Source organism: Mucor mucedo, assembly GCF_025094135.1.
Source record: "Mucor mucedo strain NRRL 3635 chromosome Unknown EV154scaffold_317, whole genome shotgun sequence".
NCBI classification, from domain to species: Eukaryota; Fungi; Mucoromycota; class Mucoromycetes; order Mucorales; family Mucoraceae; genus Mucor; species Mucor mucedo.
The window spans coordinates 645-21,748 of NW_026252601.1; the positions used below are offsets into that span (position 1 = coordinate 645).

General features: G+C 35.9%; 5 protein-coding genes and 1 non-coding gene across 6 annotated transcripts; all 6 read right to left on the reverse strand.

The window, feature by feature from the left end:
* Positions 1–4,608: 4,608 nt before the first annotated feature.
* Positions 4,609–6,491, reverse strand: EV154DRAFT_488935 (uncharacterized protein; the record flags this gene model as incomplete). Its single annotated transcript, XM_051599213.1, has 5 exons — positions 4,609–4,761; positions 5,246–5,344; positions 5,451–5,589; positions 6,055–6,208; positions 6,428–6,491. The coding sequence occupies 5 exons, from the start codon at positions 6,489–6,491 to the stop codon at positions 4,609–4,611; spliced, it is 609 nt and encodes a 202-aa protein (XP_051450004.1).
* A 760-nt stretch (positions 6,492–7,251) lies between these two features.
* EV154DRAFT_t179 lies at positions 7,252–7,324 on the reverse strand. Its single transcript has one exon. It is a non-coding gene; the product is annotated as a tRNA-Arg (tRNA).
* Positions 7,325–8,493: 1,169 nt separating this feature from the next.
* EV154DRAFT_534144 (uncharacterized protein) lies at positions 8,494–10,120 on the reverse strand. Its single transcript, XM_051604014.1, has 5 exons — positions 9,878–10,120; positions 9,694–9,816; positions 9,534–9,621; positions 9,372–9,480; positions 8,494–9,317 (listed from the first exon to the last, which is right to left on the reverse strand). The coding sequence occupies exons 1-5, from the start codon at positions 10,088–10,090 to the stop codon at positions 8,570–8,572; spliced, it is 1,281 nt and encodes a 426-aa protein (XP_051450005.1). The 5' UTR covers positions 10,091–10,120; the 3' UTR covers positions 8,494–8,569.
* A 1,688-nt stretch (positions 10,121–11,808) lies between these two features.
* EV154DRAFT_541102 (uncharacterized protein) lies at positions 11,809–15,206 on the reverse strand (the record flags this gene model as incomplete). The annotated part of the gene is given in 10 exon segments (XM_051604471.1): positions 11,809–11,942; positions 11,962–12,151; positions 12,216–12,306; positions 12,359–12,407; positions 12,493–12,865; positions 12,919–12,976; positions 13,012–13,585; positions 13,649–14,005; positions 14,109–14,339; positions 15,041–15,206. The coding sequence occupies 10 exon segments, from the start codon at positions 15,204–15,206 to the stop codon at positions 11,809–11,811; spliced, it is 2,223 nt and encodes a 740-aa protein (XP_051450006.1).
* A 1,848-nt stretch (positions 15,207–17,054) lies between these two features.
* Positions 17,055–18,671, reverse strand: EV154DRAFT_608328 (uncharacterized protein; the record flags this gene model as incomplete). The annotated part of the gene is made up of 4 exons (XM_051607679.1): positions 17,055–17,188; positions 17,266–17,370; positions 17,454–18,021; positions 18,048–18,671. 4 exons carry the CDS (start codon positions 18,669–18,671, stop codon positions 17,055–17,057), a joined length of 1,431 nt encoding a protein of 476 aa, XP_051450007.1.
* A 553-nt stretch (positions 18,672–19,224) lies between these two features.
* On the reverse strand, positions 19,225–20,899 carry EV154DRAFT_534152 (uncharacterized protein). The gene is made up of 6 exons (XM_051604015.1): positions 20,609–20,899; positions 20,286–20,549; positions 20,181–20,233; positions 19,777–20,023; positions 19,593–19,739; positions 19,225–19,532 (listed from the first exon to the last, which is right to left on the reverse strand). Exons 1-6 carry the CDS (start codon positions 20,706–20,708, stop codon positions 19,315–19,317), a joined length of 1,029 nt encoding a protein of 342 aa, XP_051450008.1. The 5' UTR covers positions 20,709–20,899; the 3' UTR covers positions 19,225–19,314.
* Between the last annotated feature and the right edge of the window lie 205 nt (positions 20,900–21,104).

Sequence of the window (21,104 nt, forward strand, 5' to 3'; positions counted from 1 at the left end):
GACGTGGGCAGATCTAAGAAATCCAAATGCCAACGATCAAATGCGGTGGGAACTTTTAGTGGGTGCATAACATCCTTGTGAGCTAGACCTCGTCGACTATTTAGTTGGCATGCCGGACAGAGTTTCAACCAGTCAATAATATCTTGTTTGATTCCAGGCCACCAAAAACGAGAGAGCATGTAGTACAACGTGGTTTTTATTCCTGCGTGACCTAATGATTCATGATATTTGGCAAGAGTATCCGCCCGTTCTTCGAAAGGTAAATAAGGTACATCATGAACTTGATCGGTATTTGGCAGTTTAACATGTCTATAAATACGATTGGAGATAATACTGAAGTTATTTTGTTCTTTGTTTAACACGTCGTTAATCTCATCTGATTTTACCTTATCCCTTGATAGAAATAGTAATGGCCAGTCCGCACGTACCAGAGGAGGTAGTTTATCCCAAGCAGCATATAACATGTCAGGTTCGAGTGATTCTTCTTCAGGAGCCATCTCTTCTGACGAGTAGTTCATACGCGATAGAACATCAGCAATTTGGTTGTCTTTTCCCGCTTTGTAAACAATGGTTGGAGCCATAGCTTCTATTTCGTTGATCCATCTGACAAGTCGACTGGGAGGATTTTCTTTGGATCGGAAATATTGTAGCGGCATATGGTCAGAATATACGGTATAGCCAGCAGGACAACCATCAACGTAGCAACGCCATTTCCTTAGAGCATAAATTATACCCAACAATTCTTTTTCTTGCGCAGGCATACGAGATTCGCTTAACGTGAATTTTTTTGACTCGAAACAGATTGGATGCCAAGGCAATTCGGAATCATCATCAGGTTGGTAGAGTACTGCACCACAGCCACGATCGGACGCATCGACTTCAATTTTGAAAGGTTTGTTCATGTTAACGAGTTTAAGAACAGGATTTGAAGTAAGCACCTTTTTTAGTGTATTGAAACTTTGTTGGCAATCTGGGTTCCAAGTAATGGGCCGTTTCTTGTGACCAGTTCCACGAGTGAGATCAGTTAGAGGGGCTGCAATGGAAGCAAAATCTTTAATAAATCTTTTGTAAAACTGTGCAAATCCAATGAATTGTCTGACTTCTTGAACGTTAGTTAGTTTGGGCCAATGTTCTAGAACTTTCACCTTTTCCGGGCTTGGTTTGACGCCATTGCTTGATATATGAAAACCCACAAAAGTTAGTTCCTTTTTTCCAAAATTGCATTTTTTAAATTCACGATAAGTTTTTCCTTTCGCAACAATTCCAATACATGACGCACATGTTGTTTATGTTGTTCCAACGTATCACTCCAGATAAGAATGTCGTCTAAGTAAACTAACGCAAATTTATCAAGGCAATCTGCAAGGACATTATTCATCAATCGTTGAAACGTAGGTGGTGCATTTGATAGACCAAAGGGAAGTACAAGAAAAGCGAATTTGCCATAGCGTGTATTGAAAGCTGTTTTGTCGATATCTTCATCCGCGATTCGAAGCTGATGATAACCAGACTTGAGATCGATACTAGTAAAATATTTGGCACCGGCTAATCGTTCCAAACATTCATCAGGGCGCGGTATACTCGACGAATCTCTAACGGTAAGTTTATTCAAAGCTCTATAGTCAATACACATTCTTAATTTACCCGGTTCTTTTGATCCTGGATCAGGCTTTTTTCGAACGAATAGAACGGGAGCGCCCCAGGGAGAGCTACTTGGCTTGATTAACCCCAATTTGAGTAACTCTTGAATTTGCATTTTTAACTCGTCCAATTCCAATGGAGACATCTTGAATGGAGGTCTTGATATCGGTCTTGCATCGCCAGTGTTAATAATATGTTGAATCCCACGGTCTGGTGGTAATCCAGGCAGATCAGTCTTAAAAATTTCATCAAATTCTTGAATCAGCTTTTTCCAGTAATCATCATCCGTTGTTTGTGAATATGCGCCGTCAGGTTTTTCAGTGTCTCGGATGCAGAGCAAAAAACTATCCGCCCCTTTCTTCATATATCGGTCAGCTTGTTTATGTGATATTAAATAACTAAGATCGGATATAGAAGTGAGTGACGAATGTTTTGTATGTGCTTTAGGTTTTAATTGTATACTTCCATTATTTATGGACCAGACATCAGTGTCCCAATTTGGAATAGGTTTTTCTTGTTTTAACCACGAGCGTCCTAGAATGAGATCGAATTTCGTTGGAAAAACATAGGCCAATATAGAGGTGGTATAACCATTTAAGTTCACGTTTAAGTTTATCTTGTACTTAATTTCGGATATTTCGCCACCAGCGGTTTCCACTCGTCGATTGAGTACTGGGATTAGTTCTTGACCTGCCGGAATTATGTGGGGTGATACATAATTTTCGCTTGCACCTGAGTCAATCAACACCTGTAAAGATTGTCCATAACAAGTACCATCATATAACGGCAGTACTGTGCCGAGAGTATTTAGTTCATCCAAGTGATTAAATTCCTCAGTCAAATCATTAGTGGGATAGACAATAGGGGTCAATTCGACTACGGATCTATGTGGGCTTTGAACATACGCGATTACATCCTGTTTTGTTTGGGGTTCCAAAATAGGATAGTCTACTGTGTCACTAGGGTCAAAAGCATATGGGTCAAAATCAATAAGTTTATTATTTTTTTGTTTAGCATTATCACCGACATCTTGTTCCATATCAATTAAATTAATGGAGTGTCCATATCGACGGTTACGTAATTCATCCAGCTTTTTAATTTCATTCAATCTTTCCCGACAAAAACGCTTGATGTGACCCGTTTTGTTACAGAAAAAACATACAGCATTGGAGTTTGAATTTCCACCACCACGCGACCTATTGTTGTTGTAGCCACCACGACTATTTCCATTTCGGGAACCACCGTTGTTTCTGTTGTACCTATTATTTTGTTGGCGATTGTCAATCCAATCCAACTCCATTGGGTCGTCAATGTAAGTTTTAACAACAGGATGACGTGCTGGAGGTCTAAACAGTGTTTCTTGATGATGAGCGCTGTCAAATGTAAGTGCTGATTTAGCTGCAGTTCTGAGGGTACCATCGTAGTATTGTCGGACGTAAGCGGCAGTGTTTACGTTTGACAATCCGCGCATGAATTTGTCACATGCCTCATCATCTGTCATGTTTTTGATAGCTAATTTATAATCCATAAAAGTATTGATGTAAGAGTTCAAGTCACCTGTTTGCTGTAGCTTCGCAATTTTGTCTCTTGCTATAAGTTCGGAGTTTTCAGGACAGAAAAAATCGACTAAAGCTCGTTTTAGTTCTAACCAGCCAAGAGGAGCCTCGCCATCTCTTGGTTTTTCAATCGTTCGGTACCAAGTGTCAGCCTTGTCTTTGAGTAGTCCTATAGCATAAGTACCAGTTTCGTCGTCCTTCATTTCTTGAACACGAGCATAGTTTTCAACAGCAGATATCCACCCATCGATTTTTACAGCATCACGGTCACCATAATAGTCATCAGGTTCCTTTGCTTTTATATTTTTGTTCTTGTTCACTTCTCGCATCAGTTTTGCCAAGTTATTAACCAAATCTGCCATGTCATTGTATGACGCCTTAGCCTCTTGATTTTCAGCCATATTAATTCTTGTTTCCCTTTGAACGCCTGGTGCTACCAATTGTAATCCTCAGATGTCTAGTTGACCCTTACGTAATAACCTAACACGTGACTATCACGTGAACCTATTCCTATTGGCTAGAAGAGTACTCTTCAAAGTACAAGTACAAAATAAAGTATGAGATAAAAGATAAAGATTTATTAATTATAATGTGGGGTTATTTATACTATCTAAATTGATTGATGTTTCATATGTATGTAATTGTTTTATGCTAAATTAGTTTATGGCTTTGCTTGTTTGTTCTTATGACATATAGTTTTGATTTCTTGTTTGGTCTTGCTTTCGTGACCTTTGGTTTAAACCTTCGTTTGGGTCTTGTGAGTTCCATTGCGTCATAGTAGTTCTCGGTACCGGGCTGTTGTGCCGGAACTATTTCATTGGCTGGATTGGTTCTGACAATATATCAGATTACAAAAACAATTAAATTTCAAAATGCATATAATTTACAGGTCACGTGATAAACACGTGGAATGATTGCTATTGGGTAATAGTTTAGCTGTTAAAAAAAATGCAAAAAGAGGTAATAAACTAGAGACCATTGTTTAAATTTCAAGGAAAATTCCTTATACTAAGTAACTTCATTGAATAACCTGTTGACTTTTTTTTTGTGAAAGAAATACAAAGAAGACGCCTTTAATTTTAAAAACAAGGAACCATGATATAAGGCTGTACGTATAATATATGAGTAAATTTATTCAAACAATTAATAATAATAACTCGTTTGGTGTGATGCGAAAAGATCTGAATGATAGCAAATATCACTAGGAACAAGGTAAAACCAAATTTTTAGAATCGGAGAGTACCGGGGTAATGACATGAGACCGCTACTATTATCTCAATTTTTTTTTTTCTTCTTCTTTTGCGGTGAATTGTCTGTATTTGTTGATCCCTCAGACTACTATTTATATATCCAGTGTGGAAGGCTTAAATTTAAAGACATGTTTATTATTTGTTATTACCAGTTTATTACATCATGTTCCAATAAGGCGTTGAATATTCTCCCTAAAGCTGTTTAGTTCTTCAACAAGATTTTTGATAGTGTTACTGGCTTGTTTAAGTGAAGAGCGGTAACGTGAAATAAAGATAGGGGATAAGATAAAAGTTCTTAAAAAGTGAGCACCAGACTATAAGTCGTCAACTGAGATAAATAAAATACAAAAGGGAAATGCTACGAAGAATCAGATATAAACATGTCTTCGAAGGAGTACAGTAAAATACAACTGGTAAGACTATTCAGTGCTGATTTATAAGAAGGACTTTCGTACAATTATAGTAGTCCTATATGTTTATAATGAAACCAGGCTTATATGAATAAGACTAAATCAGATTGTAGTAAAGAACAAACTAAAGATTTTACTAAATGTTTTTGAGGTCCTTTTATAAGAAAAGAACAGAAAAGTAGTTAGAAAAATATAGGAATCTGAATTCAAAAGGACCAACAGAAGAAAAGGGTGGTGTAACAATAGTCAGCATGTTATTCATAAATACAGGCAATTGAGAGCGAAGGAGAACAGAGGAAGTTGGATAACCAAATAATTTTTTTTTTTTTTTTTTTTGAATTTGTAGAACTTTGAAATTATCTGGAAAATCGGATTTAAAATGAATTACAAGCTCATAAATTCGCATTTTGGACATATCATTTGCAAACTGTAAATAAAAAACTGCTTGCAACAGACTTGAATTCCGTAGAGTTTGATTCTTGTTATACTGGGATCACCACAAAGTTTCAGTTTATATATCCTATGTATCATGAGCTTTCAAATTTTTGGTCAACTTTTTTTTTTATCTTTTTGAAAGAGTTGTTATTATCTACCACGGACCAAGGACCAGAAATCTCTACAACGGCACCCGTCGTAAGTACACTTTCATTATTTAATATAAACAACAATCCATCAACTTTTGTTTTGCTAACAAAAGACTCTCCCCATTCTTTTTTAATGGCTTTGTTATGTCTAAATATCGATTTGAAGAGAGGTACTATAAAATGGAACTTACAATCATTTTCTTTTTGATTATTAATCTGTAAACGAATTGACTCTTTTTTCATATCGCTGGTTAAGACTTTTTTGCGTTAGTATCAATCCCTTGTTACAGAGTTTTTTTTTTTTTTTTTGGTTACTTACTAGACTTTGATTATTTTTCAATGGCACGAGGATTTGTCAAATCACAGCTCACACTGCACTAAGCTAGGCTCACACTGTAAATGGCTGGGCTTACATTGTAAATAGCCAGGCATACCGAACCATAATAAAGGACAAAAATTTTTACGGAAACAGAGGTTTGGTTTGAAAACCCCTCGTTAATGGTGTATGGAAGGGTTTTTGTTGTTGTCATTGTAAAACGTTTGTAAATTTTCAAACGAAGTGCAATTGGTAAGCTTGATAGTGAGTGGTTCTAATTGTGCAGGTGTTACATACGTGTCGTGCTTGATTTTCTCAATCCTTGCTAAATCTACTTCATTCAATACTGAATTTTCTGAATCGAAATCAATGATATTGTAGTATAGTAAGTCTTGCTTATGAACCACAGGTTGATATGACTGACAAAACTTTCCATGATTTGATTTTCTCCCTAATAAGGGACATTATCTACATCTATTCAATTTAATTTTTTTGCGCCGTCATTGAAAAAGAAAAGCATTCACTTCTTCTTATCTTCTTTAGGAAAAAAAAAAAAAAAACTAACATTCGCTTGTATATTCTTTTCATCATAAATGTTGTCTTCCCAGTTCAATATTCGATTCTTCAGCTGCTATCTTTATAAGTTTATTCATGAAATTACTACTCTCACCACCTGCACTGTTGAATACATCAGCTAGTCTTTTTTCGATCATCATTGATGAAATTGTTGACATTGCTTTGATAATTCATGTGGGTTATATGGTAGTTGATTGTGGGTGCAGTTATATCCGTTGGAGGGTGTATATGTCAAAAGAAACTCAAGTTTTTCCTTGGCGAATTTACTGAGCTTCACATTTTTTTTTTTTTAATAGCTCTTCTACCTAGTTGAACCGGCCAGTAGAGTAGAAAGCCAAAGCTTTCTTAATATCCCACTCGTTGCATCTTTTGCCAGTAAAGTATGTCATAAAAAAAAAAATAAAAAAAAAAGAAAGAGCAACGAGTTTGAAGAACTGCATGAAAACGGAATTGTCTAGACCTCAGTATTTTTTGTTCAAACGTATTTTTTTTTTTTTTTTTAAAAAAAAAAAAGAAAGATGTATGTTAAGGGAGAAGAAAAAGTGTGTGAACAAGATTGATTTGTAAGCTGATGAACAAGAGCTTACATCAGAATAATTTTTTAAACCAGCCAAAACGTTTGGGTCTTTACTTGATAGTTGTTCATCAACGTTTCAATAGTTGTATGTATTAATAGTGAAGCGTATTTTATGAAAATCAAAAATCGATCATCCAAAAAACCTAAGATTTAAATCGATGTATGTAGAGACCATTATTGTCTAAACAAAAAAAAATACGGACAGGTGTAGACTCTTGTTTGCTTATATCTTCGAAACACCATACTCATAGCTCTTCGCAAAAGCTGTACAACAACTGTGGTCTGCATTAATAACAGCATCTACACACACTACAGCCCCAAAGAAATCAAAAAAATATATATGAGGCTACCAGGGGTCGAACCTGGAATCTCCTGATTCGTAGTCAGACGCCTTATCCATTGGGCCATAGCCCCTCATATGATTGATGCGTGCGCAGTTTGGTAATGATATCGCTTTCGTTCACTTTAAAAGTGGCTTGGTAATATTATTTTGGTTATTCTTCTTTGTTCCTTGGTTCTGGTTCCCTCATTTGTGGAATGGCGCGTTAATCTTGTCTGAGAAATGGAGATCTAGTTGGTACTGAGTTTGGCGGTGAGAAAAGAGTTTCTAAAAATACGTGATAAAGACCCGACAAATAATATTGCGGTGAAACTATTTTTGGTGTTCTAGAAGTTTTTCTGGTATTCTTTCTCCGAAGGTTCAGTTCGCGTCTTTTTGCTGCTTTTCTAAAATTGGCAGGTTGTTAATTATCTTAGTCGGTTACTCGTGAAATTCTCTTCTTTCTCAGTTACAATTATTTTTATTGTTATTTCGTCGCTCTCTCTCGTATCTCACTTATTTTATTATTACCTTCCTGTTTTGTTTAGTTCTTTATTTTTCTTATTATTCATATTATTTCCATCATAGTTTTCCCGTACCCTTATTTGATTTACTCTATTTTTGTATTGTTCTCATCATAGTTTTTCCGTACCCTGTTATTATTTTATTCCATTTTCGTATTAGTTATTTTTGTACCATAGTTGACAGCTGTCAAAACGTCTATATAAGATTGTCTGATTTATAATAATAAACGTCATCGAATTCTTTCTTTCTGATAAACTTTACTTGTTTTTAAACACTTGTGATTTATCTTTACTTCTTTGCAGATTTCAAAGCTTATTAGTGCAAATCTATATCTTTTTGTCTGTATTCTTTAACAATTAGTCTTACAGTCTCCTTCTTGTTATTCTATACATTTGTTTATTCTTATTACTCTATACAAGGTAAACATAAAGACAATCAGATTCATTTCATGATTTAGTGACCGTTTAAAAGTATATAAACTAAAATTAGGTTATTATTTTAAATCACGTGATTAACACGTGGAGCCATTATGATTGGCGGAGAGAGTTTTAATTGTATTTTAGAGTCCGTGATTGTACGCATTTTCCTCAAATTTCAGGAACAAAGATATTTATTTACATACAAATTATAGTAAACCAGTTACAGCAAAAAATAATTGTACTAGCAACACACCAAGATGATATAAAACATAAATGTGTAGATGTAAAAAAAGAAAACAAGGGCAACTTTAAGGATGAAATATAAAACACAAATAGATACAAGTTTTCTGCTAATTTTATTTCAGCTATTCAATAATGATACAATTTTTAATCTTTCTACCATCCTCTTACAGGAACCCATACATCAACGACTGTATCACCTCCATCCTCAATAATAAGATAGAATAAATGACAAGCCGCGGTTAAGCAACAGTGATTAGGAATAACGCGAATAAGTTTGCCGATTTGTAATTCGGGTCTAGATAAAGTGGATTCATCCAAATGTTGCAAGATACCGTGTTCCTGAGAAACTTTAGTTAGGGTTGCAATCACTTTTGGTTCCTTTTCTTGTGGATCCAGTACACATCCGAAGCCACCTTGAGGAGCAGTATCTTTTGAAAATGCCAATGCGCCACCATCAATCAACAGACTGTCACGATCTTTGTATACACTTGCAATACGACATGCCACTGTGATTGCTACATCATTGTAATCACCTAATCCTGTCGAGACTTGTTGTCTATCCAAAAATGAAAACGCACCTGCATGCACTTCACTAATACCATCCAAGATTTTTTTCATAGCGGGTAAGTCCTCATGCATAAAAGCGGTGATTGCTTTGACAGTAGGTGTGGCGCCAATGGAAACATGCTTAATTTCGATATCGTGTTGAACAAAATAATCGCGAAATTGACGTGCCATGTCACATTCGTTTCGAAGATATTCAAGTGCCTCTGTTGAATTTTCTGAAGAATAAGAGTGGCCAGCGTGAGTGTAGATTCCTGTAAAATCAACACAGGGTGATTTTTGAAGCCTCTTCGCTAACTCAATTGTTTCAGGATCGTTAATAGGGACACCTGCACGTCTTAAATACAGTTAGTTTTTTGATGTAAAATACATATGTATCATGTATATTTACCCATATCCACAATCAACCTTTAAAAACACGCTCATCTTATGAGAATCGTCGTTTTCACCATACTCTGTTGTGTAATATGCTTCCAATGCCTCCAAAGTCGATAAATTATCTATTGTCACGGTTAGCTAAACATGTACTGATTTGATAGGATTGTATTCTTACCAATGAAGATTTGAAAAACAGTAACCTTTTTGGAAAGTTCAAAGATCTCGCTGAATTTATCTGGAGTGATAGGAAAGCCAAGGAGCACCTGCAGTTACAAAAATAAAAGGACCGTTAGCTACATAACCCCCAAAAAAATAAAAAAAAACTAGGAACTTACGTCTTGCAAAAGTTGAGAGTGAGTCAATTCAGAGTTAATCATTGCCTGAGCTTCTGCCATAGTAGACACGACAATGGCTTGAGTTTTAGCACCTTCGAGTTGGATGCGTGTTCCTTCGACGGACTAGAGATGCTCTGTCAGCATGTCAAATTGTAACTGGATGACGCTTTTCCTTTTTTGTTACCTTGTGAGTTTTTACATGAACTCTGATTTTAGTGTTCAACTCGGTTGTAACGGAAGAGAGTTTCTTTGAGTGTCTTTCTACAATTTTTCTGTCGATAACAAGAGAGGGTGTACGAAGCTGGTCCAGTTTCTTTCCCACCATGTTTTTCACAAGTGTGGCTTTCCATTGGTCAGTATGACAGGCAAGTAATGGGGTTGTTGTTTGCGCTACCATTGTGTCAAGAGAATGAAGTATACAGAAACAGCAAAAAAATAAAATAAAATAAAAAAAAGACTTAAATTTTGCCGCTTTTTAAAATAAAAAGGTACACAAATGAGTCATTTCGGATTTATTGGTGATAGTAAAAGCTTAGTTTATTGGGGGTTACTTCGTGATTGCAAGCTAAAGAAATAAAAGCAATCTCCTTTGTAATAATGTTGCTGTATTTTGGTGGATTATCAATTTCTTCTTGGTTGATTTGTTGATGTTGTTGAGTGTGGCTGATATAGCTGACTCAAACACTTCGACTAGAGTTTAATTTTACGCATACCATGAAAATAATGATGGCCCTCGTTAATTCCCACGTTAGCTGCTACTTACGTAATAGTGTGTGCGAAGTGTACATCTTTCAAATCGGGCATGTATATTAAATGTCAGCAAAAAAGGATCTAAACTTCCCGAATCTGTCGACGAGATGAAAAGCCTTTGCTGAACGGGCTGGTTGTTGAAAAGTCAGACAGTGAGTAAGATCCTTGTACTCTCTCTGATTGCGCTGCAGTAGTTTATTTATTAAATGAAAAAACTAGCTTACTTTATTACACCATACGAGATCATCCTTTTCTTTTGACGGGATGAAATAATGAATAAACTACCAAGTTTGAAACTAGCCATCATATCTAAAGACTAAAGTACAAGTATTTTTGAAGCTTAGATGGCCGGTTATGGTGTAAAATAATAACGTGTTCCATGGAAAATCTTCATGTTAGTTCTTACGAATATATTTATGTTACGTATTGTTTCATTATCTTTTTCTTTATCGGGATTCGTTTGTCCAAGGTACTAAATGATACTCCTATAGGATAAGACAGATTACTACGACGTTTAGAGTTATTTTTTATCTCGAGGTTTCTAAAAGGTATCGGACTCCCAGTTTATTTACAATTTTCGAATTGATATACTATTTGACACAGTTGAATTCGCAATTTTTACTTTTGTTAGATCCTTACGCATTATTTTCCCCAAATCAATTAACTAACAGACATTGTAATTTTTTAGGAAGAAATACTCTTGCAGTACGTTACATAAAGTTTTGTTTCTGCAATAGACATACATTCTTCTTCTTATAGCAGGCCGTGTACACAACCCGAACTTTTTTAAAATGATTTCATGCAAAAAATATTTCACTTGTACAACATATATGTTTGAAAGACCGCAATCCATTTCTCGAGGCACTTCACGCCTCAATTGATCTAACGCGAGTAGTTACGTAAAGCCAATTACACGATGGTTCAGATTGCAAAGACGGTCAATTACCTGTTCCATCAGTTTAAGCAATAATTAAGGGAATCGGAGAAAAGGGCACACCTCTCCCTAGGAAACATACTGATACAAAAAAAAAAAAAAACTCAATGCTGGAGATTTGAGTTTTTTACATACCTTTACAAGACGTAAACCATATGCTTCCTGCAGTACAATAGATGCAGAGACAAACCCCAAAGACATTCACATTCCGAAACCAACTTTGATTCATTATTTAAAAGAAATTGGCTTTGGATCTTACTTCGCAACACACAGTGGCACGTTCAAAAAAAGAGACGGCATTGTAACTAAATGAAAAGAAGGCCATTTTGTTTTATAAAAATAAATTAAGACAATCGATAGATTTTATTGATGTAATCTACTTATGATAGCGAAATAATTTTTTACTTTTTACTTTGATTGCGATTTTACAATCACACTTTGGTGGCTCTGTAAAAGCTGGCATACATATTTACACGGTCAATAGCTTGACCAGGACAACGAATACCAAGAGGTTCAACACTGAATCCATGCTTCACAAATAATTCATTGTACCATGGTTGTGTGCCTGCACTTCTCCAATAAACCTGTCCACCGCTTTTTTAATGTTCGCTTCATTTCCCTGATCTCATCATCCAATTCCTGACAAGAGGTAGGATCAAACCAATCCATATGATCCATCACGACTAACCGTGTCAAATATCTATCCCCCATGGATTTTAGCGAGTCTAATATTGATTCTGTATGTAACCTAAATGAATCCAGTGCCCCAGAGGTCTAAATAAAAAGTTTTTTTCAGCGTCCTATTATTTGTGATGCGCTTATGCCATTTTTTTTTTACCTTTAATTGATTAAACCCATATTCTGTAAGATATGAAGGGCAGCTAGTTGGAGTATAACGTTGGTTTAAGCAAAGATAATAAAAGTATGATCTTGGTTAACAGAGAAGGCAAAGGTATGGGATCCAAAGTATTTTCAATATACTCTTGGGTTGTACACTCTTTCAGAAACATATTCATTTGATTGATTGGAACTATATATATACCATATTAGTTTAAAATATAAACCTCTTTTTCAGACTATCTTGTTATTTACCGCCGAGCGCGTTCCACATAAACATTGGGTTATGAGAATTTTTTGAATCATGGGCGAAAAAATTGCAGGCCTTACTTTGGTGTCCCAAATATGTTTTTGAACTTTAATTGTTGAAGCGGATGTCATTGTCTTGATGTCCTTTTCCAATCCTTGCATACGAATCCACCATTCGAGAATTGACAGTGCTAAACCGGAGTAAACCAGTCTTATAAAACTTGTGATTAAATCGATTACTGTTTTCACTCCAATACTGAACGCATATGAACTCAAATGGGGTGATATGATGTCATGTAGCAACGTGGAAAAGTGAGGATGATTGCCGTCACCAAACATTCTCCAAAAATCTTTGTACTCTAATGATGCAATACTAGCAAGTTTTAGCTCCAGTAAATGATTCTATATATGATGATTAAAAAAAAAGGGAGCAATGGTTTTTAAAATGAGTCTACCTGACAGGGATTCATATCAATGCAATGAATTCGTTTGGGATGGGCTTTCAATGCTATTCTAAAGCGTTATCGCCGGCGGATGTGATGACAAACATAACATCTTGACTGGTAATGTTTAAATATTGGAGGTCAACACGTGGGTCTTCCCAAGTAAAAGCGTATATATAAGACCTAAACTGCGTATGACAAGGCAATATTGGGTTATAGTCCACTCTCCATTGTTTGTTTTGATGTAAAAACGAAGTGCGAGAAACAATATTAAACGATTGTTTACTTGTAACACTATCGGTATCATCCGGAATTTCTACCAGATGAGAAAGCTCATTTTGACGCGCATTGGAACAACCTAACCAAACATAGTATGGCATTTGAATCAAGTAAGGGATAATAAAATGATTACGACGGTTCAAAGATTTGATGGTACCAAACTTGTACTCGAGATAATCACGACGGCCGGGGCCTAAATGAATATGATCAAGCTCAAACCAGGCTTGCCAAAAGTGTCTTGTAAACCAATTACATTGTCGATTTTGTTGTGGTGACCATTTTTCTGCTGGTGCGCTTGAACGGCCAGAGACATAAAAATCAACAACACCGATGATACCTTCAGGAGATAACAGGGATTGTATACGATCCACAACAGGGTGATAGTCATCCATCATGGATACTTTTTTGAAGAAAAATAAAAAAGGTGAGTTTAGGTGCTTCTTTTGGTTTTGTATTACTTTACATGCATAAGAAACAGTAACTAATCCAACACGTCCTTCCAAAGAGCCTTCAGGTACTTGAAAAGTGGAAGCATCTTGACAGAGGACAGTGACATTTTTCCAACCCTTTTTTAAAAATCTTTCTTGAGCGACTTTACAAAGTGAAGGTGTTAAATCCACAAGAATAATCTTCTCAAATGAATCTACGGGTAAAAACGCATGCATTGTTTCGATATTCCATCCGGTTCCACCACCAAGATCAATCCAAATCGGTTTCTTTTGCATAATACCCGTTGCCAGCTGTTCCTTGATTTGAGCGGCGCATAATTTAAGCATAGTTTGACGTCCTCTTAATAAGGAGCCACGGGAATTGTCATAGACTAAAAAAAAAGAAAGTTAGGGAGTCAAAATAAAAAGGAGTGCATACGAACTTGATTATGTCTTTACTTTGTGCTTGGTCTTGGTAAAATGATTCAAGACGACTTTGTTGATCATGGCCTCCGATCCGTTTAAAAAAGCAGGAATACATGAATTGAATGGGTGTCTGAATTTTATCCCAACTGGCTAAACATAATGTCGTTATGGCTACACCAAAGTAAAGTAGACGTTGATACGAATCAAACGAGATACGCGCTTGCACCTGGACCATGTAGATACATAACAGAGAGACCGGAACAAGTCCAAGTTTTAGAGAGAATGGTAAATAAGTGTATCCTTTTCAAATTTCATTTACAACGGTTGACGTGTTTTTTCACACACAGATAATTAATATAAAAGAGCTAAAACTAAATAAAAAGGAAGATTTGCTTCTCGTCTATTCTCCCGTGATTTTATATAAACCTTTTTTTGTTTTTTTATAGCTTATCTAGGGCACTCAGGGAGATCTCACACTTATAGATCAACACATGTATTGGCCACCTTCCAATAGCCAAGTAAGTTACTAAAACGTTTGCATAATAATAATAAACAGCGTCTTTTTTGAATTGTAACGCCGCACATCTCTCACATGATCTAAACCTTCTTACATGAGTTGCATTGAATTCACTTTATTGGCTCAATTATAATATGTACTTAGTGTACAATATCAAATGAGCCAAAACTTTTTTATTATATGTGACAGATTTTTTTGATCAAAGTGGATCCAGTGATCAATTATAATTCTTTACGAGTCCATCACAGTGTCTTTGTAGTACATTGTAATTTTTTTGATCTTTTGGTAGATGACACCCCCTTTAACATACTATCTTCCCCAATCAAAGTTCCAGATAAACCATAAGTAGAATATCCTATTGGTTAAATAGACTCATCCGGTTGTGTCTGCAGTGTTCATACCTCAAATTCAGACAATATCAGTTTTTTTTTTTTTTCAGACGAATCAAATTCATTCAGATTTAAAGGAAATTTGTGTTTTTTACCTGTGGGTATCTTTATGCCTTCACCAGCGAGAGCATGGCAGCCGCATTTGAGGTGGCGCTTTGTATTGTAAAGACATTGGGTCGTCCATCGCCTCTCCAAATTGAAGCTGCAATGGTGTACATGTTTTTCGTGGTCATAAGGCCACGATTCCAACGAGTGTTGCATTTTTTGCAGAAGAGTATCTGCTGGATTGATCGCTTGTCCACTCCAGTTTCATGCTTCAAGCTATCTGAGCTATTTTCTGGACAGTTATTGCAGTTATAAGAAAGAAATGATATTTCATCAGTAATTATACAATATAGACATTTATATGTTTCACCGTGGATGTTTTATACTCATTTATGTCAAGCAGCAACAATCTACAAGTTTTTCCTGCAGCTTTAACTGTCTGTATATCATTTCAAAGACGCCATGCCTATGCTCTCTGATCTATACGTGAGTCTTCTTTTTTTGTCACCTCTTTTGTGGTTTTTTATTTTTAAAAAAAAATAGAAGAAATATAAGTAATACCAGGATGCGTTCTTTCCTCGTCTTGAGCTGACTTGAGGGGTGTTGCTTTGATACTTTGCAGCTGTCTTCTTTTTCTCTTTTTGTTTTTCTTGTTTTCTTCTGTCGTCCCTCCTTGTATTTGTTTGATCCGTTAATTAGGATATTGACAGCATTCGGGAGGGCACGCTGCTTCCCAATATATCTGTTTTTTTCAAATAAGCATATAAACGGTATCAGAGTACATATATCATATAGTTTTACGTAAGCAATATCTATTGATTAATTAATTAATGGCCGTTCAATATACATATTGCTTTCAATAGTCTAAACTTCAAAATATATGTCAAATACTTCTCTTAAGAAGAAAAAGCGTCCATCCAGTTCTAAAAGTAAGCATAGATCCAGCGATATCACTTCTTCACAATCAATACCAACAATCTGTCGACTACCGGGTTTTAAAACATGGATTCCATATAATCGACATGATCAAAATTAACAATTTTCATGGAATGCAAAAAGGCTTCATATGTCGTTTCCGTGATGTCATGTATGTATGTGACCAAGAAGATAAAGATTTGGTTGAAAGTTATCTTAAAAATGTTGGTATAGACTGGAAGACACGGAAGTTAGTAAACCCTGATTAGATATTTGAAAGTGTAAGAAGATCTATACACCCAGCCGAAGGATTATATCCCATCTTAAAATTCATTTTTGAAAGTTATGGTCCTCTCAGGTGTGAACATTTCGGCCTTAAGCTCTTTAATTACACAGCTGTTGCACGTTTTGGATTTGGTGAAGCAAGGGCATATCTCAGACGTTGTTCATGGGCCCCCATTATATACTGAAAAAGGCTTGGTCAAAAGCAATCTTATGACATATAAATGCTCTAGAGAAACAAGCTCAATTGAAGGAGCATGTTATATGAACATTGTTTAAAGATTCACTTCTTAAAACGGATCAGTCAGATTAACTGACTCAATTTAGCCAATTACCGGCCATACCATAACCTTAATAAAGTAATAAATGATTTAACCAAAACTCTATAAACTAAAAAATTAAATTACCATAGGCTGGGCCAATCAACAAATCGGTAAAAAGCATCAAGATCATTATAGTCCTTGGCTTGTACTGGTCATTAATTTATTAGTAGCTAAAGTAAGTCACGATACCGTCATGAATTATGCCTGTGAACGTTATGGGAGTTAATTGGATTTTAAACAGAATAGTGAAACATTTGGTGTCGATATACCAGACAGTGCGTTACCTTTTTGCATATTGTAGCAGAAGATAAGTGAGATAATAATAATGCAGATAGGCGTAGAATAAAACCATTTTGAGAAGTTGTTAACCTAAGCGTTCCCAAAATGGTAAGATAGCACATGCTAGTATAGTTCAAAGTTTTAGATATACTGATTCGAAGTGATTATAAAATTTTGACTTGTTAGATTGGTAGACATGTTTAGAAGTGTATTTTATTTTGTCGAATTCGAGAGCCGAAGGAGGAAGGGGAGGGGGGGGAATTTTCTATGTAGTAATATTATTTTCATCGAGGCTTTTCAAGATTTGCAAGTGCTCGTTTTCTAAAACTTCTTCCGTGAGACCGCGAGCTCTTCTCCATTCTAAAAAGTCGTCATAATTCTTGACGGACCCTTTGCTGTCTTTAATAATTTTTTAAAGACCAGTAACGAATTATGGAATCTGCGCTTGTGATTCGAGAACCAATAGGTGATGTTACGAGGTTTCAAACCGGTTTCCTTTTGGACTTGACGACGTTGGTCTTTGGTCAATTTATCTCTATGCTGTAGATATCGAAAAAAATTGATTTTAGGTAGTGGGTTGTCTGTGCATCATAGGATGTAGCTGTACGACGTGTAAATTGTCTTTCAATCCCAAGTTGCTTCGTGACCACATTTGTTCGTTTACCCCCACGGCTCTTTCTGGTGATAGAAGCTCGTTTCTGTCGAGATTTCTTGCTTTCTTTCCAATCTTCATCCTCTGCAGCATCAGATACAATATAATCTTCGTCGTCTTCGATATTGACATCTTCCTCCATTTCAAAATCAGAAGTGTTAAATTCGCTCAGATTCAGAGGTGAATTGGGGTGATAGGGTGACATGCTTGAGTCACCAGTATTGCAAGGTGTGCCGACTGTTCCATCTACCGAAGGAGTTTCTTGAGGGATACATGTAGGGGAAGCAGGCAACGAAAAGAAAGGATTCAACATATTATTATTATTCGCACTTAAAGACGGAGTCACGGGTAAAGAAGTTGTTTGATGATGAATCCAATCAGGTTGAATATGCGTAAACAAAGTGAAATCCTGTTGGCCACTTGGAGCTGATATAAGGTTATTTGCAGCAGTCGTACTAGAGTTGTTATATGGCATCAAGTTATACGTATCCATGACAGAGTCAGAAATTTCATTCATCGTCACTTGATCGGGGTTCACCAGGTTGACTGAGTCTCTCGTGATAACAGGGATTTTTTCCGACTGGTTGGATAGGAAAGAGACATTACGTTTGATTTCCAGAGCGCCTTAATTAAAGGCTCAATAGCTTCGGTGGGGTTTTGACCGAAGGAGACACGACCATTTTCTATAATTTGGAACACTTGATGCATGATTTCAATACGATCTTTGAGTCGGCGTAAAGCAGAAAACATACGACGCGGCGAGGCTTCTACGTTTGCTGGTACAGTATTGCTTGATTTTGCGATAGTAACCATCATGTAATGAATTTGCAAAGCTGTGGACTCAAGCCAAGATTGAACATAGGGTCTGTTTCTGGATCTCTTGCGAGTACGGTTTTTTTGAAATTCAAACCAAATGTTGGAAAAGATAACAAAGTCACCATGATCAACAAATGATGGGAGGTCGGGAAACTGAAAAAGCAAATCATTAAGCGATGGCAAGTGAGTATTCTCTAGCTCGGGTTGATTCAATTCTTCAATTAGTAAAGGGTCAATGCTTGTTTGACTAAATGTAGTATTGAGATCTTCACAAGAATACTGTAGGTCAGAGTCATCGGGTGAGGAGAAGGGTGACAAGGTGACCGAAGCTGGTTGACAAGCAACGTCTTTTAGACTGGCAGGTGATACCTTGTTATTAAACAGGTTTTCATATACTTGGTCTTGTTGATACATTTTTTTTATACGTAAAAAAGATGGACAAGCTGAAAAAAAAATAAAAGGAGAGAAAACTATTGTTTTTTTATAAGAAAATAAAAATGTTTAGTATAAATAATAAAAAGGGTCGGACGATTTTCATCATCGTTCAAAGAGAAACCACACCATATAATATGGTCTGGGACAATTAAGAAGAAATCCTAATTTAAAAAAAAAGTGTAATAAGAGAAACATGTATTTTACCTGTTGTAAATAGATTATTTGACTAGTGTTTATATAAGGAAAAGCAATGATAGATGTAGATGGTGACAAAAGTGGAAATAAAGATGGCGTTAAGTTGATATTAATGCAGCAGGGATATCAAATTTTTCCTAATTCTTATATACATATGTATATACCATATTAGGCGAACAAAAGAGATAAAGAAACAAACACAAAGAGACCCTTTCTTTCACACTTTTCATGAGTGAATTAGGTAAGTGAAACGCCCTGGAATTTTATTGTCCTTTTACAGTCTAATGCGCTTTGTTTTGGTCAGGATCTACCTTGATGGAGAAAATCTAGCTGTACGTATGGTTTAAAAATATCTAATTTTATTTAAATTATTTGTTTGTTTTTTGTATGTATAAATATATACATATACACTTGGATGGCCGAGAACTTAGACATCTTCACTTCTCACGGGTATAAACTTTCCACGACCCTTGTTACGAATCCAATTGGAAATGAGCGAATTTGGGAATTTGATACAGGCAATAATACCGCCTACTATCAAAATAACGATAAATAATCCAACATATGTATTGTTCTGGTTGATTGTGGATTGTTCATAGTCCTCCATATCTTCTTCCAAGGGTAGCTGTGATGGTTTAACAGGTACTGACTTTTAATATCATAGAGCTTAGCGACTTGTTCAATAACTCCCTTATTAGGTGGTACAGCATTTTTTTGAACGGAATCTAGACTTTACATTTTGTAATTGTTTCACGATCGAGCTTGTTAATTCTGCTTTTGGCATGTAGGACTCTGCTTCAAGAATACTTGTAGCAATCTGTTGTGAAAGGCTGATATAGAATTTTAGCAAGACTATTAATAACTCTCTTCTATTCCGTGTTGTGTTTACCTGTTGTAAAATGGGTCTTGTCCCACCAGAGATAATCCTTGGGTTTACAAGAATCTCCGTCACACTCATCAAGGTAAGCATTGGATACACTTGTAAAGTTAAAAAAGACTGGATCGACATTGATATCGTTAACTAATGAATGAATATCAACGTAATCCATTTCTAATGCGTGATGGTGTTTATTCATATTCGCTACATCTTTCTCCAAACCGCGGTTGATATCCACTGCTGTGTGTTCGATTGATTGCTACCACTGTATCTTGATAATATGGCATATGTCCAAGTGGTGCGATATTAATACGATATAGCGATTGGATAAGAAAGCTTTGCGTGCCATTCTCTAATCACACAACAATTAGAGGGCCAATTTATATATATACATATATATATATATATTTAGTTACCAGTTGTTGTCCAATGCATTCCAATATCTCCTTATAATCAGGTTCCTGACGTCCTATGAATTCAAAAAATTAGATTATATAGAGAAAGGTATTGTGGTTGATTACCATGACGTTTTGACATTTCAAAAATATCTTGTACACCAAACCAAAAGGCATAAACGGTTTCCTCTGGCTTTAAATTTAAATTTAAGTTGTAATATGCTTCCATTTGATCTTTTAAGCTGGGTGTTTTATCTTCAATTGATTTAAACATTGCATTGTCACACACAGATCCACTGTAAGCGAAACTGTATAAGGATGCATTCCATCCTGCTGCTAAATATTCGCTCCATAATGATCCATCAGACCACCTTTGACTATTTCCAACGTCTATCATACTCATTGATTAAGATCTGCAAACAATAAAAAAAAAGGGACACGGTGTATACCTGAATTGGAATCACCAAACACTACCAGGTTCTTAACTGTTGCAGCTAGACTAATGACAGGCAGTTGAAGAGCGATGAACGAGATTAGATTGAACTTCATGTTAAAATGATGAACAAGGGAAGGTGGTCCCCCTTTAATTATTTTTTAATACCAAACCAAATCAAGCCGACAAGAGGTACACGTGATTTGACTTTTGAAGGCAGCGAGCGATCAATTTATTGTCAGTCACTGGGATCATTTCATTCGCTTCTGATGGTTCCATTAATAATAATAAAAAAAAATTGTTTGCCTATTTTCCCAATATGATACAAGACTGAGTATTCTTCCCTCTTTACTTCTCTTTCAGAATCATAAACATGTCGAGGTCCATTCATGACGACTTGTTTCCTAGCCATGTTCCTGAACCACAGTTTGATAATACAAGCAGCAAAATAACCTCAGCTCGTCGACATTCGGCTTCAGCATCCTTAAACACAAAAGAGGCAACAGACATTA

Coding starts and splice junctions, on each gene's coding strand:
- EV154DRAFT_534152 (XM_051604015.1), bottom strand. CDS start 20,708: ATGAAGTTCAATCTAATCTCGTTCATCGCTCTTCAACTGCCTGTCATT. Junction 20,550..20,608: donor GTTTGGTGATTCCAATTCAG/GTATACACCGTG, acceptor TGAGTATGATAG/ACGTTGGAAATAGTCAAAGG. Junction 19,533..19,592: donor ATTCCGTTCAAAAAAATGCT/GTACCACCTAAT, acceptor ATTAAAAGTCAG/TACCTGTTAAACCATCACAG.
- EV154DRAFT_534144 (XM_051604014.1), bottom strand. CDS start 10,090: ATGGTAGCGCAAACAACAACCCCATTACTTGCCTGTCATACTGACCAA. Junction 9,817..9,877: donor TTCATGTAAAAACTCACAAG/GTAACAAAAAAG, acceptor GAGCATCTCTAG/TCCGTCGAAGGAACACGCAT. Junction 9,318..9,371: donor AAGGTTGATTGTGGATATGG/GTAAATATACAT, acceptor ACTGTATTTAAG/ACGTGCAGGTGTCCCTATTA.